This window comes from Condylura cristata, unplaced genomic scaffold, assembly GCF_000260355.1.
Source record: "Condylura cristata isolate star-nosed mole 26May11 unplaced genomic scaffold, ConCri1.0 scaffold00004, whole genome shotgun sequence".
Classification (NCBI taxonomy): Eukaryota; Metazoa; Chordata; class Mammalia; order Eulipotyphla; family Talpidae; genus Condylura; species Condylura cristata.
Window position 1 is genome coordinate 40,371,826 of NW_004567105.1, and position 18,318 is coordinate 40,390,143.

General features: G+C 43.1%; 1 protein-coding gene across 1 annotated transcript in view; it reads left to right on the forward strand.

Moving 5' to 3' along the window:
* PKD1L1 (polycystic kidney disease 1 like 1) overlaps nt 1-11,621 on the forward strand; it is a 117,874-nt gene extending 106,253 nt beyond the window's left edge. Inside the window, exons 47-52 of the mRNA XM_012735155.1 lie at nt 1,246-1,350; nt 1,619-1,759; nt 3,544-3,678; nt 5,722-5,952; nt 10,457-10,618; nt 11,448-11,621. Coding sequence (XP_012590609.1) covers nt 1,246-1,350; nt 1,619-1,759; nt 3,544-3,678; nt 5,722-5,952; nt 10,457-10,618; nt 11,448-11,621 — 948 coding nt within the window. The remainder of the gene's footprint in view (nt 1-1,245; nt 1,351-1,618; nt 1,760-3,543; nt 3,679-5,721; nt 5,953-10,456; nt 10,619-11,447) is intronic.
* The last annotated feature ends 6,697 nt before the right edge of the window (nt 11,622-18,318 follow it).

Sequence of the window (18,318 nt, forward strand, 5' to 3'; positions counted from 1 at the left end):
CTGTATACATAAGTAAATAATTTTTTTTAAAAAGCTAAAAATAGAAGTACTGTATACCACTGTAATCCCACCTTAGGCATATGCCAGTGGAAGATGAAGTCATCAACAAAAAATCAGTATGTTCCAGTGTTCACAACAACACTGTTTATAGCCACTAGTACATGGAAGCTACCTTAAAGTCCATCAGCCATCTATGGACACTGGACCAAGAGATGTTATAGCCACACCTTGGAGTGTTATTTTGCTTTAAGAAATGATGAGAAGCCATTTTCCAAAAATGGATAGAAGGATACCAAGCTCAAAACCCTTGCTAGTGAGTTGTAGTTCCTCATAAATTCATGACTAAAACTGAATTTGGACTCACGACTAAGAGCCCAGAGTGCTTTGTGACGGGCTGGGCCGTAGGAGCAGTAGACAGGGAGCTGGAGGCTGGGGGGTGTTTTTAGTAACCTATAATCATTCACAGCATGACTCTCCAAATGGCCTCTTACTCATCTTAGCCCTGAAGCAGTTTTCAGCATTCTTGCTCTTTCCCTAAGGAGGTAATGTTGACACACTGCCCCTTACCTCCACCTTTGTTTTGAAATAATGTCACCTGTGCCAGCTCTATTCCCTAAAGGGTGGAACAAGGCCCCAAAGAGATTTTTTTATCCTAAAAGCACTAATTCAATGAGCTCACAAAGACTCTTTGAGGCTGTCATGACCTCAAACAGGTTTGGTTCCTAAGTTCTATGTATGTTCATTTCTTGTTCTGCATGAGCACAGGCTAGAATGACAGGTGACTCATCAATGAGAGGATCATAAACAGAACTTTACCACATCCTTAGATGGGAGCTTTAGAAGACTTCACTTGTCTGAGGAAACTGACTATACTTCACATATCTCACAAATACATGAAAAATTCATGCTTTTAAGTCACACTGAGTAAAGACTCAAAGGGGCTGACCTGGAACTAAGGAAACAGCCTGGTGTCTATGGCACAGTGAGACTCCTCAGTTTCACTCAGGGCAGGTGGGCTTCCATAATGCCTGGCAGAGGGTTGGTTTCCAAGAGGGCTTGACATGTGAAGAGCTGCCATTCTGCCCCCAAATCAGAGTAAATTGGCATCATAAATCTGTAAAACAAAAAATCGATTTCATCATATCTACTGAAAAGAAGATTGGTGGGGGAGCTGCCTAGGAGTTTAAGCCCTAAGAGATTATCAGCATTTTTGTTCATCTATTTTGTTGGTATTCTATCTATCAGCTGATCTTGCTTGTGCTCTGCCTGATTCACTTCACTTTCCAATTCTACATCATAACTGAGAAGGGCTTCCTCAGATATTGGCGAAAACCAAGGAACTGGCTGGAGGTAGGCTCTCATGTCATCTTCTTCATGAAAAATAATAACAAAGCCCTTACCTAAAAATAAAAATAACTAACTGTAATGGGAGCTTCGTGATACACTAGTTAATTTCAACCTTATTCATGTTTTCTCCATCATAGTAATGCCACAATAACATGTGAAATCAAGTTTATCCACTTAGTGCTGTATGTAATCTGCAGATCACTAGATCCTGTGGTTATCACAGCTACTATCTCGGGAGCCTGTCTCATGGCCCTCTTTCTCCACTTTGCAGGTCTCCATAGTTGGGGTCAGCCTCGCCTACTACTTAGCCTGGAGCCACCTGGTTAATCTTGCAGGGGAAGTGAAGGACCAGATCCAGAAAGGAGTTTTTCAAGGGTTTATGGACCTTAGTCATATAGCATCATGGAATCAGGTATGACACTGTGTACAGGGAAACATAGATAGGCACTATGCAATGCGATGTTGCCCAAAGGAAGAGATCATGCATATTCTAGAAGTTTCAAATTGCAGGATTCATTCCATAGTGAGGGATAATGCTCTGAGCTCATAGATGAGGATGATGTGGTCTACAAGTTCTTGGAATGTATTGCAAGCTGGGGTCAATGTAACACTGAACTCAAGAGCATGGAGATTTTCCAATGACCTTACGTGACCCTAGGTGGCATAAGAAATGATGTATTTAGGTATGTGCCCTCCCTGGTGGTGCAGCAGGTTAAAGCACAGCACTAAAAAGCTAAAGCCACATCAGCATGAGTTCCATCCCTGCCCACCCTGGAGGTGACCCACATGGCACCGCAGACCTTCTCTGGCCCACCCACTGCTCCCCTCAACAGTGTACTTTGCTGATCTGCCTGTTCTGCTCCCATGGTAAAGCCTCTCACCGCCCCTGCACCTCTGGCCTATACCTTAGTTCTGTATGCATAAATAAATAAATATTAAAAAAAAAAGACATGATGTATTTAGGTGGCATGAAAGGCCTCTTAGTGATTTGCTTAGACACGTCCTAAGTTTCCTCTCCACTCAGACTATCCTCATAAACATAGGTGGCATTTTAGTTTTAATCGGTTAAGTAAAATATATCATGAATCAAATTTTACCTGTTTGTCTTTACTTTTGAACATGTGGCAACTAGAATATTTTTCAACAACCTCTAGTATGAATGGTTGTTGGGCATTGCTATAGAAGTTTGTCCATGTGTGTTGCTGCTCCACAAGGAACCAGACTGGTTTGGATGTTAGAGGCTATTGCTGACCCAGGAGGTGGGTGTGAAATTAAGTTGCTATTTCCCCAGCTAAGCTACTTTCATTTGACCATCTTACTTATCTAAGCCTCATACTCGACAAGTATAAAATCAGTTGCTTCTAGTTTTGTAAAAATTGAATACAAAAATATGTGTTTTAAAAATGTTACATGGAATACTACTTAGTGATTAGAGAAATAAACTCCTATCATTTGCAGAAACTTGGATAGAGTTAGTAGGTGTTAGGTTAACCAAATTAAGCCAGGAGAAAGATAAATACTGAATGGTGTCATTTCTATGTGGAATATAGAGAAACCAAACAAAGGGTCAAAACCAAACACTACAACCTACCCTTGAAATCTGCCCACAGGTCTAGGCATTCAGAAGGGGAGGAGGAGGGAGAGGTGTAAGAAGTGGGGTGAGGGAGGGAGAGCACAGTGGACATTGGTGGGGGGCGCTGGGACCTTTGGTTTTGGAAGTGACTTCACCTGAGGAAAGAAATCTATACTGTCAAAGCTAGCAGGGATATAAAACAATGGTACTTCGATTTAAAAACAAAGTGCCACTATTACACATTCTATTTATGCTCTGGGAAAGACAGGAAGGGAGGATTCACAGACGCTGAATAATTTCCATGTTCCCTTCGCTAGTGATGTTTTTACATTTTCAGTTAACTGAGACTCAGACCAAGGAAATGTCAAACCAACTCTGTCCTGATCATTACAGATATGGGAAGATCAAAATTCAGACCTGGCCTTTCTGACAGTGCATTCTAATTTGTGCTTACTCCTAGTTCTGACTTCATCTTTTCTGCAGACATCTAACAATTATGTTCCATGGTCTGGAGAACTACGTCACCTCCAAAGCATAGCTGTTAATCTTTGTGCTCCTCATGTGAACACAGCTGTGCACCCCAAGGTTGGTATAACGCTCTGAAATCCCTGTCATTGTCTCAGAAGGTGAGATGGCTCCAGGGAATCCTCTCATTCTTCTTGATATTGAAATGCACTTGTCTTCTCGGCATTCAATGCACATTGACTCCCTGCTCCTTCATGAGACGCTGCTCGTTCTCCAGCATCTTCACACCAGTGGTAAGTTATCTCCCTGATTAACTGATACAATCAGTGCATCCTTTCCAGTTAATGTGTCTAGAAGGGAAAACAAACTTCTCTCCAGGTGCACTGTTACCAAGAATTCTAGTCTTCTAACCAATTATTAGGTGTTTTTCCATCACAGAAAGCAGCTGTCTAATAACTTATTAAGTCATGATATTAGCCATGATTGATTAAATATTTGAGCTGTATATGTTCTCATGGATTATTATTATTATTATTATCCCTAGTATAAGTCGTTAACACATACTGGTTTTTTCTAAGTGCCAGGACTGGTGCATGAGACCCACCTAATTATTACATACAAGCCTTTCAGAGGTAGGAAAAGAGGCTGAGTGCAGTGGCCAGACTTGCCTCAGGCCACAGCCCCTGGCCTTGGGACCCCTCCATGCATTGCATCCTATAGGGGTTGCCTCTGGCCTCCCTGCATCCAAGAATCTCTCTAGAAATGCACTGGAGTGCCTCTGTACTTCTTGCTTCCAAGAGGAGTTGCCCACCATGCGTGGAACTCAGAAGAAAGAAAACACAAACCCGAGAAAGAACATAGGAATGGGCATGTCAGTGCTTGCCTGGAAGCCTGCCTGGGTCCTTGGGCAGCCTAACTCCAACCCTGGAAGGGCCAGGTCTCAGTCTGGGGATACCCTGCCACCTGGTTGGACAGGCGAATCCAGAACCAGGCAGGTCTCGATCATGCTCAAGGTCCTCATCAAATTTTACTGGGTTGCCAGAGATTCAGATCTGGCCCCAGCGGGGCAGGAGTCTACTCTAGCCTGCATGCCCACTTCCACCCCTGCAGCAGGATTGTGGTGGTGTCCTGACTGGGAAGCTTAGTCTCTTGAGTCCCGGTCTCATGTAGCACATAGAGACGAAGCCCAGGTCCCTAAACCCTGCTGGTCTTAGGCTTGACAACAGGCCCACAAACTGGGACAGAAAGAGCAGGCCAGAGTGAGAAACCAAGTGCAGCGCCAGCTGCACGTGTCCTAAGCCCATTGCTGCAGGCACGGGCCAGTTACCAACCTCCACTCCCAGAAACTCAGTGAAGATGTTGGCCCAGAAGGTGCTGGGCTCACATATGATGTAACGTGGACTCACCTGGCTGTTAAAGTGGTCATTAAACAAGCAGCTGGCAACATACAAAAAATGATTTTTTGTTAAGAAGAGTCCAGAATAGGATAAACTGTGTTCAAATCAGGTAGCAGAATTCCAGGTGTTCAGAAATTGTCTGCATAGGGCCCGGGATAAAAGGAATGGAGGGGACCACGCAGCTGGAGTTGTGGAGATGGTGGACTCAAGGTTGTGTTTTCTCTTCTGAATGCCACTGCTGGCGATTCCACTTGGGGGTAAATAATGCTGGGGGAAGGGAAGTGGAGGCCGGTGGAACACAGCCTGTGTTGCCGCTGGGGCAGCCCCTGTGGGGACAGTGTACACACACTGACCAGGGAGGCTGTGGTGAGGGGTGTCAGCCTACAGGTGAGAAAATGCTGCTACCACCAGCGCTTGTCTGCATCGATGGAGAGGGACATATACACAGGGTCTGTGACACAACCCGACACTCAGGTCACGTCCCCAGATGGTTACAACCACCAGGGAGCAAAACCTCACCTGAAGTGAGGTAAACTTCATTTAGTTTACCTTTCCTGTCATTTCCTAAGTAGTTTATTTTACTAAATTCTTGCCAGGTGCAGGTCATGCAAAGCCCATGAGAGGGTCGCCCCTATCGGCGAGCCTGGGCTCCAGCCCTGGAGGAGGATCTATGTGGAGGGTCACTGGACTTGAAGGCAGAGGGGCCTTCACAGAGGGTGCAAGCAGGAACTAAAGTATGGTGACCTTGAGCTCCCAATATAGAGGAGCAAATAAGGCTGGCATGGGAGCCTTAGCGGGATGAGGCCCAGGAGCAAAGCCTAGAGGGAATCCAAAATCTGTTTCTCTAAGTCTTTGTTATTTTAAAGCAATATAAAGTCCCCAAGGAGTCTTGGGCACCTATGAACCATAAATCAGTTGTCTCGGGTTTTCTCCTTGCAGCTGGTGGGCGTCCTGATGTTAGCTTCCCTCTCACACCTACATGGATTTCTGCTCTTCACCTGGATCCTGCCATCTGGAAGCTTCTCAGACTCCTTCCACGGCCTGCTGTTTCCTTTTCCAGGAAGAAGTCAAAGTGATACCTTCCATGGCCTTTCCCAATCTAGCCAGCAAACCATGGCTTGGTGCTACTGGGTCATTTTTATAGTACTGACCACTTTGTGGTTTGGAATGGTATGTGGACACATCCCAGACTTTGAAATTAGGGTTTGCAAAGATTTCATGTGGTGTGACGTTCTATACGTTTGTTTCTGTCTACAAGACCCTCATGGTCACAATCCTCTGAGATGCTTCAGGGCCGAACAGGGACTGGACACAGTTCATTGGACTCTTGTGCTAGACTGCACAAGCCCAGCAACAGCAACAGCCATTCCAGAGTGCCACCACCTCCACGGAGCCCCCCAGGCCTTCTCAACACTAAGCCTTCTTTCCTCTAACTTAATTTCACACAATCACTTTTCTGTTGGCTGTCTCTTGCCTTCTTATGTCAAACCTTCCATCTTATAAAAGTTTGTCTCCACCAGCCAGCTCCCACTGGCAACATCTTTCCAGTTGGGCACTGAGTTTGGAATGGGGCTGTTAGTTCCCACTCCTACCAATCAACCAACTACAAACCGAATCATGTCTCATGCACAACCCACTTCCACATACACAATCTGGCTTAAACTCCTTCCACAGAGAAAGATGTTTACCTGCCCCCACCCCCACACTTAAGAATTACCATAGTCAGTAAATAAAAATGATGGATAACCCAGCTGTAATTAAATTTCAGATAACAACAAATGATTCCTTAGTATTAGTATGTCCCTCCAACAGTTCAGACACACCTAATCTAAATAAGCATTGCTTACCTGAAAGTAAATCTCAGTGGATGTCCCACCTGCACTTTCTCTCCTCTGCACTCCACTCTTGTCCAGGGGCCCTCAGACAGCAGCTTCATAGAGGGAAAACCCTCCAAGCTTCCTGAAGAAGACGCAAGGGGGGATCCCTGCTTTGTGCTTGAGCAGGCACATCCCTGCCCTGCTCTGATGGAGCATCAGGGTTCTCGACACATCCCCACCTCTACTACAGGCCCTGCCTGTGGGTGCCACCCTGAGCCCCCACCAGAAGTCCCCTGACACTTAAAAGACAGCATTTAGTTTGGGGTCACTCTGGAAGCTTTCTCTGGTTCTGCCACCCCAAGTCCCTGCTGGCTGCTCTTCATGCCTTTCCACTGCATCTGCAGTGCCTGCTGGATTTCTATCTTCCCTTTGAACTCTGGCCACAGTCATAACAGGTGTCTGGTGTGCCTGGCTTCTGGTCAATCCTGGTAGATCCTTCTGGAGCTCAATATACATTAATGAATGAATATTCTAGCTTTGTAAGTGGGTTACAATTGTCTTCAGCCCTTAAGTCATTGTGCGTATTACAGTTTGTAACTAGAGTAAAACTATGAGTGACTGCACGTGCTAACGCTATGACCAGAAACAGACTCAAACACTTAGCCTTTATTTTTAATTTTTTTTAAGATTTATTTATTTATACATACAGAACTGGGGTACAGGCCAGAGGTGAAGCAGGGGTGAGAGGATTCACCTTAGACAGAGTGGAAAGGAGAACAAGCAGATCGATGAGGTATACTGCTGAGGGGAGCAGTGGGCAAGACAGGAGAGGTCTGCCATGCCATGTGGGTCACCTCCGGGGCCAGAGATCAAACTCGCACTGAAGCGGCTGTGGCCAGCTTACAGTGCTGTGTCCTAGCCCATTGCACCACCAGGGAGGGTCCACTTTGCTTTCTTTCAGAGCTCCATATCCCTGCTTCCTGCTCATTTGTCCACCTACATATTCTTCCATCCATACATACATCCATACATCCATCCCTCCCGACCTCCCTCCCATTCATCTATTCATTCTATTTTTAATTCATGCAATATTCAACAGTTACTTAACAATTCCTATATTGAGGCAATAGTGAAACAGAAATAATAGTACTTTATTTCTAATCCACAAGTGCTGTGATTTATAAATGAGCTGTTAGTTGTCTACCTTCTCCTCTTTTAAAAACTTTATTTGGTAAATATAGTAATTTATGTGTTTTTTATTCTTTTGTTGGATCTATTATTTTCAAATATTTTTCCAAATCTAGAACTTTCCTTTCATCCTATTAACAGTGTCTTTTATAGAGTAAAAGTAGTTTATTTTGATGAGTTTATCAATTTTTTATTTTATGAATTGTGTGGTGTCCCATCTGAAAACTGTTAAAACTAAGATCACACATACTTTCTCCTATCTTTTCCTCTGTGTTGATTTTATCTTTTATAGTAGGGTTGATAATCCATTTTGAGTTAATTCTGGGATAAGTTGACAGGTATGGAGCAATCTTTTCTATATATGGATATTCAATTGTACCAGCACCATTAAAACTCAGTGAGCCGTGTCTAGGTGGATTCCATTCTACTCTATTCCATCGATCTATTCTTTTGCCATTTCCACAGTCTTGTCTTGATAGCTATAAATTTGTACAAAGTATTAAAATGACATATATGAATTGGAGAATTCAAGGTGACCTCTTTCACCTTAGGCTATTCTACTTCTTTGTCATTTCATATAAATTTTATAATCAGCATGTTGGTGTCTACAAAAAAAGAACTATGCTGGGGTTTTTATTGAGATTGACATGCAAATGTAAGTCAAATTTGGAGAGAACTGACATCTTAATAATATTAAATTTCTCCAGAAGATTTTTTTGCATATCTCTATTTATATCTTCTTTAAGTTCTTTCATCAATGCTTTGTCATTTTCAACATAAAGATCTTGAACAATTTTATGCAACTTTAAAAGCCAACTAGAAGTTTCCTCCAAGAGCAAGAAACTTACATGAGAGACTAATTTGTTCTTCTGCAGAAAGCCAAGAAATCCTCACCCCATAGGAAATGGGCCTTCATGGAGGTGCAAAGACAAATTCATGGAGACAACTGAGAGCAGAATTCAGGGGCAAGAGAGACAGGAGCAAAAGTAGCAGAGAGGGTCATGCTAGAGTTGGGGCCTCAGGGTCAAGCAGTTGTGACTTTGAACAGGATCATTAGAGCCAGGAGTGGAAGATTCTGAGTGTCATACTAAAGCATTTGCACTTTTCATCTGAAACTGGCAGACAATGTTGACCATGGAATCTGGGTACAGGAGACAGTCATGTTGCTGCAGGCTTTCTGGCTCTTCAGCTGGTAGAGCAGGGAAAAGCCTCAGAGCCACAACTGCCTATGTGTTCAGTGACCTGGCCTGGTGCACCTGGGCATCCCAGGAATGTGCTGGCCCATTGTCAGGTGGTTGCCTGGGGGCTGCTCAAGCGAAAAGATATAACCATGAGAGGCAGTAACACATACAAGTTGTATGTGGGTGACATCTTGACAAGTGTTCATGTCAGAGATGTCCCAGTTTTTGTGACCGTCAGAGGTTGCATTGTGAGATGGTGATCAAGAATGGGAGAAGGGGAAGGGAAATCGTGAAAAGGGCACTGTGGAGGCATCTTCCACTATAGGGAGTGTTGTTCCACAGTGAGAAGAGAGTCCCTGAGCCAGAGAGTGTCTACTGCCAGCAGTGTTTGGGGCCTTATTGCTGCAATACCTTGTACTACTAATTGCTGACCAGTGGAGTTTCACAGGATATGCAAAGTAGGCTCTACTGGCCAAAACACTGCTTTACTATGGCTATTCTTTTAAAAGATTTATTTATTTACAGAACTGGGGTACATGCCAGAGGTGCAGGGGCACCAGAGACAGAGTGGGAAGAAGGAAAGGCAGATGGACAAAGCACACTGCTGAGGGGAGCAGCAGGCAGGTCAGGAGAGGTCTGCCACGCCATGTGGGTCACCTCTGGGGCAGGGATTGAACTCATGCTGAAGTGGCTTTAGCTTATTATGCTGTGCTTTAACCCACTGTACCACCAGGGAGGGTATTTTTGAAAGAGTTAAATCTGTAAAACTGACTTCGATACCTGCAGATTATTGAGCTAACGGATATCAGCTTGCAATGTTCAATCAAGCAATCCAGAGCCAGTACTCAAAGACCATGGATGGCTCCTTTACATAACACCCATGAAAGCACAGCAACTCCAGGCCTGTAGCCCCGCCCTCCCAGGCACACACTCATGCAGGGCTCACCAGGAGCCCCAAAACTGACACACATTTACCTATAGAAATATACATCATGCTAATTAATTCTCAACTGTTAGATATTAAATTATCTTTTATAATAACTTTAATGTCCATTATTGAATTCTTTTTGCTGAAATTTAGTTTAATTCATAAGAGACTTTTTCCTGATGATTTTTTTTAAAGATTTATTTATTTATTTATGCATACTAGAACCAAGGCCAAAAGTGTTGGGGTGAGAGGATTCACCAGAGGCAACAGGCAGCTCCACTGAAATACACTGAGGGGGGCAGTGGGGTGGGGGGTGTACCACACCATGTGGGTCACTGACCACACTGGTGCTGCAGTGGCTGTGGATAGCTTCATAGTGCTGCACTTCAGCCTGTTGCACCACCAGGGAAGCCCCATTTTTCCTGATGATTTTTGCTAAGCAACTGCTATTTTATTAAAAGCTCATAAAATAACATCATCAAACATAATCTTCATTTTCTTGAAACAAAGCTAATTTATTTGCTAACACAAAATTTGTCTTTATTTTTTCTCTATCCCAGCTGAGGGGTTCCCTCATGATTTTTGCCCAAAAAAGAAAAACTTTTCAAAGAAATTTTCTTGTGAGCCTCAAAGATGTGACTACCTACATGTGGAGGAAGGCGCTCATCCTTCTGGGATTAAGAAGGCCTGAGGTGGAAGAGGCTGAGGTGACTGAAAATCATGTAAGCTGTGGTATATGGAATTACTGAGTAAATAATATGTTCAAGATGATGAACTCACTGTAGGATTTTGCTTTAGTTATTACAACATAATTGTGATCCAGGACCAAATGTTGCAGATCACAGCATTTTCACTTATAATCACTAACACTTCACTATTAGCAAGCAGTTTCCTCCATTAACTCATTATGTCCTTAGAATGTTAAGGTTGGAAAGATGGACTTTCTATTACTCTCCCCACACCCCAACACACACCTACTCAGATGCTTTGACTTAGTTGTTCACTTTTGGTTCCTGTTACTAGATCTAAACTCTTGCCCAAAACGTGGAATGTTAGGTAAAGTGTTTGCATATCATCACCCCAGACTTAAATGCAAGAATTTGTCCATTGAATACCCAACTATTTTCCATGCAGATATATAGGCATCACCCAGTATAGTTAAAAAATAATAATAATAAAAAAATAATTTGTAATCGTGATGTCCATTTTTATAGAACTTCACAGTTCACAATGTACTTTCCCAAATATTATCAGCCTTAAATCTATTTATAGTCCTTTGTGTAGACATTATGAATCATAACATGTCAGACTGTGTAAGAGATCATGAATGAGGTGTGGATGTGAATACTTGCACTATGGCAGCATGAATGGGGGACCTGAGATGTGACGATTTAGGCCCAGCACCTGGGCCCTGAGTCCTGGGTGCAATGTGCTTTCTAATACAGTGCAATCTCATCTCAAGGCCATACCATGAAATACTTCAGATAATGAGGAAAGAAGAAAACATTAGGTTCTTGGATGCATTTACTATTCTAATTTTCTTCCCTTTAGAGTTATTATCTGGATGAATTTGCAGATCTACTAGATGAACTTCTGTTGAAGATTAATGGCTTGTCTGACAGCCTACAACTCCCTCTTCTAGAACAACAATCTTATGATACATTGAAGTCCAGGGAAGAAGATAATCCCTTGGTGGGTGTTTCTGTTACCAGAATAAGCAAGTGAACATTTTCATGTTATCAGTTTTCTTGATAGCATTTTTTATTAAGTACTAAAGGAGTTGCCAAACAGTTGTTTCAAATCCTGAGGTCTATTTGCACAAGCATTCTCCAAGCTGTGCTCCAGCCAGAACTGAAGAACTGCTTAATGACTTAAAAGGTATAGTGTGACTTCTAGTTTTAAATGGTGGCAGAAATATCTGTGGTACATCTGAAGGAGCTGTCCACTGGTACCTGACCCTCTGTCACAACTGCTGACCACCACCCTTGCCTCCAGCATGCCTGGTCTCGCTACCTGGTGCCCATGTGTCCATCACTACCCAGCCCAACCTTCAGATTACTGCAGCTGACTACTCTGGAGCTACCTCAGAAGTGTCACCTATGCTTCCTTCGAGCCGCCACTGTGAACTGGGGCCTGATCCACCACTCATCATCAGTGTGTCAGTGGCTCTGAGCTCTCATTGAAAGGACACTATCATCTTGCATAAGCAACGTTTTCTAAAGATTGGTTTTAATTATTTATGCATACATTAACTGGGTTGTAGGCTGAGATGAAAGGGGGTGAGAGGATTCACCAGAGGCAGAGCGGGGAGCAGAACAAGTAGCTCTACTGAAGTACACTGCTGAGGGGAGCAGGAGATGAAACAGGAGAGGTCCGCTGTACCATGTGGGTCACCTCCCCGGCTGGTGATCAAAGTCATGCTGCAGTGGCTGCAGATGGCCTCATAGTGCTGAGACTTAACCCCTTGCACCCCCCGAGAGGCCCCATGAGCAACTTTTCATTTGAACTGCTGGACTCTGTTTTAGGGTATGGACAGCCAGTCATTTGACCTTAGACACATTTTCCTTTTTCCTAATTTCACCTTGTTAATAAACCTGTTGTTTGTTGAATCTGAGTGGTGTCTTGCAGTTGTAAGGACACAGGTGAGAACCCACAAGCCATGACATCCCTCAGGTCTGCATGGTTTCACACCCATTCCTCATCTTATTTTTCTCATAGAAAAGAAAGTGAAAGATACATGGGAGATTTGAAAAAAAAAATCAACAAATTCAGATTTTGAAAAGTGAAAATAAATTTATTTAGTATTTATGTAAAAAAATACACATGGAAGTCAAATATGAATATGGATAAGATAGAAAAAGGATATAGAGAAAAAAATCTATGTATTCAGTGGAGCAACAAAAATGAAAATGAAGTATACATGAAATCCAAAAAGGAGAGAACACCACGTGGCCAGACACATACACACAAACTAAGCAGAGCAGAAGGAATTCGCAAAACTGAAAATATAAATAAATTAAATCAGCAACAAGGATAAATCAAGCCAAGAAATTATTCTATTTTTTTAAAGATGTATTTATTTGTATATGTACAACCAGAGTATAGGCCAGAGGTGCAGGGGTGGTGATTCACCAAGATAGAGTGGGGAGCAGAACAGGCAGATCATCAAAGTACACTGCTGAGGGGAGCAGCAGGCAAGACAGGAGAGGTCTGCTGGACCGGGGATAGAACTCGCACTGAAGCGCTGCGGCCAGCTTGCAGTGTTGCATCCTAACCTGTTGTGCCACCAGGGAGGGACCCAAGAAATGATTCTTTTAACAAATAGTTAAATAAATTATTAATTAATATGTAGATAAGTATGACAGAGAAATGAGTACAAATTAAAAAGGGAAGAGAGGATGGCCATGCATACTTATACACCAGGCTGACTTAAGTAGAGATTTAAGATTGTTATGTATTTCAAGACACATCTTCCTTAGTCTTTGCCCAGACATGAAATATGCTGAACTCCTAAGAATCTTATAGTTCCAAATTCTCTTCAAACCATTTCAGATAATAGAGATAGAGAAAAGGCTTCCTGATATGATTTTAGAAAATAGAGTAACATATTAACACCAAATTGGACAAAAAATATCACAGATTGTGACAGAATACAAATACATACCCATCTTGATGATTTTGATATGAAAGAATGCTAAATAAAACATTGGTAAATAAAACTCAACATCAGATGCAGAGCAGTAGCTCATGAATAGAAGAGTTTTATATTAAGAATTGGAAAATTTTGGAGTATTTGAAAATATATTAATAATCTTCACCAACACGTGGAGGAATTTATGCTTCGATCGCCTCATGTTTGCCTTGAATTCCACAGCCATTCCTACCTGTCTTTTTATAGCACGTTCAGGGTCCGCCCCCGTTTTGTCAGATGGATCCAAGCACACCCTGCCCCATCATGCCCTTAGGATTCTGACCCAAGTTTTAAAATACAGTCTACGGAGGAGGAGCTGGAATAGGATAGCACATGGGGGAATTGGTGGTGGGAAATCCATGGGGTTTACAACCGAGGTGAAAGATGTGCAAAATGAAGAATGAAGCAAAAATATATATAATTAAAAAATATATAAAATACAATTGTGATTTCTATGTTAGGGATCATCTTTGTTTCCATCACTCATATTTGCAATCCTGGTTATAGGACCATTACAAAAGTTGAAAAAAGAAAGGGTTAAGGTGAAGTGCAGACAAAAAGGGGGGTGGGGAAGTGTATCCATTATTGCTGCATCCTCTCCCTAGACAAAAGTACAGTCATATGAGCAATCTCCACGCCCAGTCTTCATCGCCAGATTCAGCAGACAAAATGAGGCTTCCCTCTACTAGGACAGTCTTGCAGTCCCTCATGTTCACGATGAGTGTGAGCACATGCTGGGGAAGGCATGTCAGCCAACACTCATGCTTTTTCTTCTCCATATTTTGCACAATTGTTTTAACAGACTGTTCTAACTCTCTATCAAACCAGGTCTCTAGATAGAATATTTTTCTGCCCCTTTTCAACTTGAAGCAATAACGATGGTGAGCCCTCCAAATGGGGGTGCTATTTTGTTTTTTACAGCACTGGGTGTTTGTATCTAACCACATCCCAAAGGGAAGCAATTATCTAATCCTGTTAGGACCCAACCATAATCCCCCCACCACCACCCTGGGCCACCAGCATCAGACTCAGCTGATTTTTAAAGTATTTTTTAATAGGAACAAATTGATATAATATTTTCAAAATAAGATTATATCTCAAAATCTGCACTATGTCTAAGGGTGCAATGTGTGAAATATTCCCATGGAGGGCAGCATGAGTTCAATCTCCAGCCAGGGAGGTGACCCGCATATGGCACAGCTGACCTCTCCTGTCCCTGCTGCACCCCTCAGCAGTGTATTTCAGTAGATCCTCTTGTTCTGCTCCCCACTCTGTCTCTGGCAAATCCTTGACAATCTTTCCCTGCTCTGCAACTCTGATCTACACATCATCTCTTATATGCATAAATAAATAAAACAAATGTTATTAAAAATTAAAAAAACACATTCCCATGGGGTGAAGGACAAGGAAAGAGTTCAATTCATAAGCTCCAAAGTAGCACTTTAAATGGATATAGCTAATTTCATTCTTAGTAAGAGCTATATCTCTTCTCATACTTAGTAACTAAGAATGCAGCTCAAATAATGAAACACGAAGACTCATGCTTGCATGCACACACAAATTAAGCATACTTTTCTTGTTTATATATTTACTAACTCACACTTTTCCTGTTTATATATTTACTAATCCATATAGCCAGTGGGAGCTTCAACTTAAGTTTAAGTTAATAGTATGGTTGGGGGCCCTCCCTGGTGGCGCAATAGGTTAAAAGCACGGCACTATGAAGCTATCACAGCCACTGCAGCATGAGTTTGATCCCCAGCCAGGGGATGACCCACATGGTGCGGCAGATCTCTCCTGACCCGCCCGCTGCTCCCCTCAGCAGTTTATCTCAGTCAGTCAGCCTGTTCTGCTCCCCACTCTGTCTCTGATGAATCCTCTTACCCCTGCACCTCTGGCTGTACCCCATTTCTTTATGCATAAATAAATAAATTTTTTTAAAAATAGTATGGTTGGCATTTTTAACAGAGCGTAGCCTGTGTGAATGCTGGAACAATCACAACCTATATCCATTAGGCTAATTTCCTAAGGCTGAGAAAATGATTTCATTCACTGATAATGGAGGCTGATACTCCTACCTCTCCATGTAATGCACTAAGCCAGTGTTGCCATGGGCAGACCACTCACCTGGCTCCCTGGTATGCCTGTGCCTGTAGAGCTCATGTTTCTGCAAATGTGAGTAAAGCTGGCCACGAGTGGGCTAGAACAAGGAATGTACTTGGCATTCAAACATGTCCAGCAAACTAGACTTCCCAGAATAGGGCTGTCTTTATATGATGTGCTGAGAAAAGAACCCATTTGAATTTCCTAACTTCAGGCTGCTGTTTTTTCATCTTTACCATTAATAACTAAGATTTGTATCTTTATAAACTGAAGGAGTGGAGGCTTACAGCTATCAATAACCACCTACAAGTTCTATTGTTCTTTGTATTTTCTGAGTGACTCACTGCAGCACATTGCTGTGGGGCTTCCAGTCAGCGACTGCAACATCCCTTGGCTCTTTCTCTTCAGCTCTGTCAATTGGCCCAGGAGAAAAGCCCCAGGCCAGTGGCAGTTTCACACAGAGCAGAAATATTTTGACCCTAAGGGATTTCCACACCTCACTCCCTTAGGTCAGTAAGATGCAGGTGCAACTTAGAAATTCCAGAAAAGCTTTTTCACCAAACTTCCTTCTTGATTCATTCTTTTGAATACAATTGAGGTATGCAGGAGCATCCAGAAGGTGAGCATCTGACCAGTTACAGCGTGTCAGGGTGGTTTTTGTCATTTGTTTTTTTTGCAGCCACCTACCAGGAGTTGGACAGTGCAAGCTGTGTGCCGTTTCCACATCTGCACTCAGTCAGCACAAGTGTGTACAGAGGAGTTGTACACCATGTCCCAGATTGCTGACTTCAGAAATGTTGTGTCTAAGCCCAGTGGTCATTTTTTTTTTTAAGATTTATCTATTTATGCATACAGAAATGGGGTATAGCCAGAGGTGCAGGGGCGGCGAGAGAATTCACCAGAAACAGAGTGGGAAGCAGAACAGGCAGATCAAAAAGTACACTGCTGAGGGGAGCAGTGGGTGAGACAGGAGAGATCTGCTGCGCCATGTGGGTCACCTCCAGGCCTGGGATCGAACTCACACTGGAGATTCAATGGCTTGGCTTAGCCTCCTCGCAATGCAGTGCTCCAACCCACTGTGCCACCAGGGAGGGTCCTTGATTGCAAGAAGTCATCAAAGGCCCAGGCTTCCTTTCTGCTACTTCCCTTAGCTTTACTAGTTTGTAGGTAGTCATGAAGGTTTGAATCCTTGTTTTTCCCTAATGTAGACAGAGATCCTGTATCACAGAAACCTGACAGCCAAGGAAATGTGCTGAGCTTCTCATATCTAGGAGCTTCTGTCATAGTTGGGATATTGAGACCCAACTTACTGAATCTTCAGTGACTCGAGTACTTTCAAACTGATGTTGCAAGCTACGTGACTCCACTAGACTTCAATCCTTGAGAAGAGAATTTATGAAGCATTTGTTCATGGAATGCCAACTCAGCCTGAACATGTTGAAAGTATGGGTGTCCTGGGTGTTCTGATAGGCAAGGGCCTGCTGAACAAGATTCAGCCTGGCTGGACCTTGTGCAAGTGACTTACCCCTTCACATCTTTCTGATGTTAATGTCCATATCTGTAAAAGGATACCTGCTGAGACTGCCACAGGGGAGAGGGTCACTGACAGTCATAAATGTCAGAGTCTACAAACAATAAGCATTCTGGTTGGGTTTAACATCAATAATTACAACTGAGTTCCAAAACTCATTCATTTGCCAAATTTTTTTAATTTATTTATTTGTGCATCGAACTGGGGTACAGGCCAGAGGTACAGGGGGTGAGATGATTCACCAGAGACAGAGTGAGGAGCAGAACAGGCAGATTGATGAAGTACACCGCTGAGGGGAGCAGTGATGAGACAGGAGAGGTCTGCTGTGCCTTGTGGGTCACCTCCCTGGCCGGAGATTAAACTCAGGCTGCAAGGGTTATAGATAGCTTCATAGTGTACACTTTAACCCATTGCACTACCAGGGAGGGCCCTGACAAGTTTTTTTTTTTTTAATATTTATTTATGCATACAAGAACTAGAATATAGACCAGAGGTGTAAGGGATGAGAGTATTCACCAGAGACAGAGTGGGGAGCACAACACAGATCTTCTGAAATACATTGCTAAGGGGAGCAGCAGGCAAGACAGGAAAGGTCTGTTGCACCATGGGAGCCGCTTCCCTGGCCAGGAATGGAACTCATGCTTCAGTGGCTGCAGATAGCCTCCTAGTGCTGCACTTTAACATCTTGTGCCACCAGGGAGGCCCCTGCCAAGTATTTTTGTGCCAGACATAATTTCAGCAGCTGAGGGGCATCAATGATCAACAAAATTGACTTGAAAGGAATTATAGCCACCAAGAAGGTGCAATATTCTTAGAACTTAGGAAAAAATGGACTCCAAATTATTGCCAAAGCTCTTGGTCAACTTATATGCAGTGATGTGTTGTTTCGTGGGGAGCCAAGGGGAACTATTTTTTTTTTAAAGATTTATATATTCATACAGAACTGGGGTACAGGCCAGAGATGCGGAGGGTGAGAGGATTCACCAGAGGCAGAGTGGGGTACAGAACAGGCAGATCGTCGAAGTACACTGCTGAGGGGAGCAGAGGGAGGTCAGGAGAGGTCTGCCACGCCATGTGGTCACCTCCGGGGCAGGTGG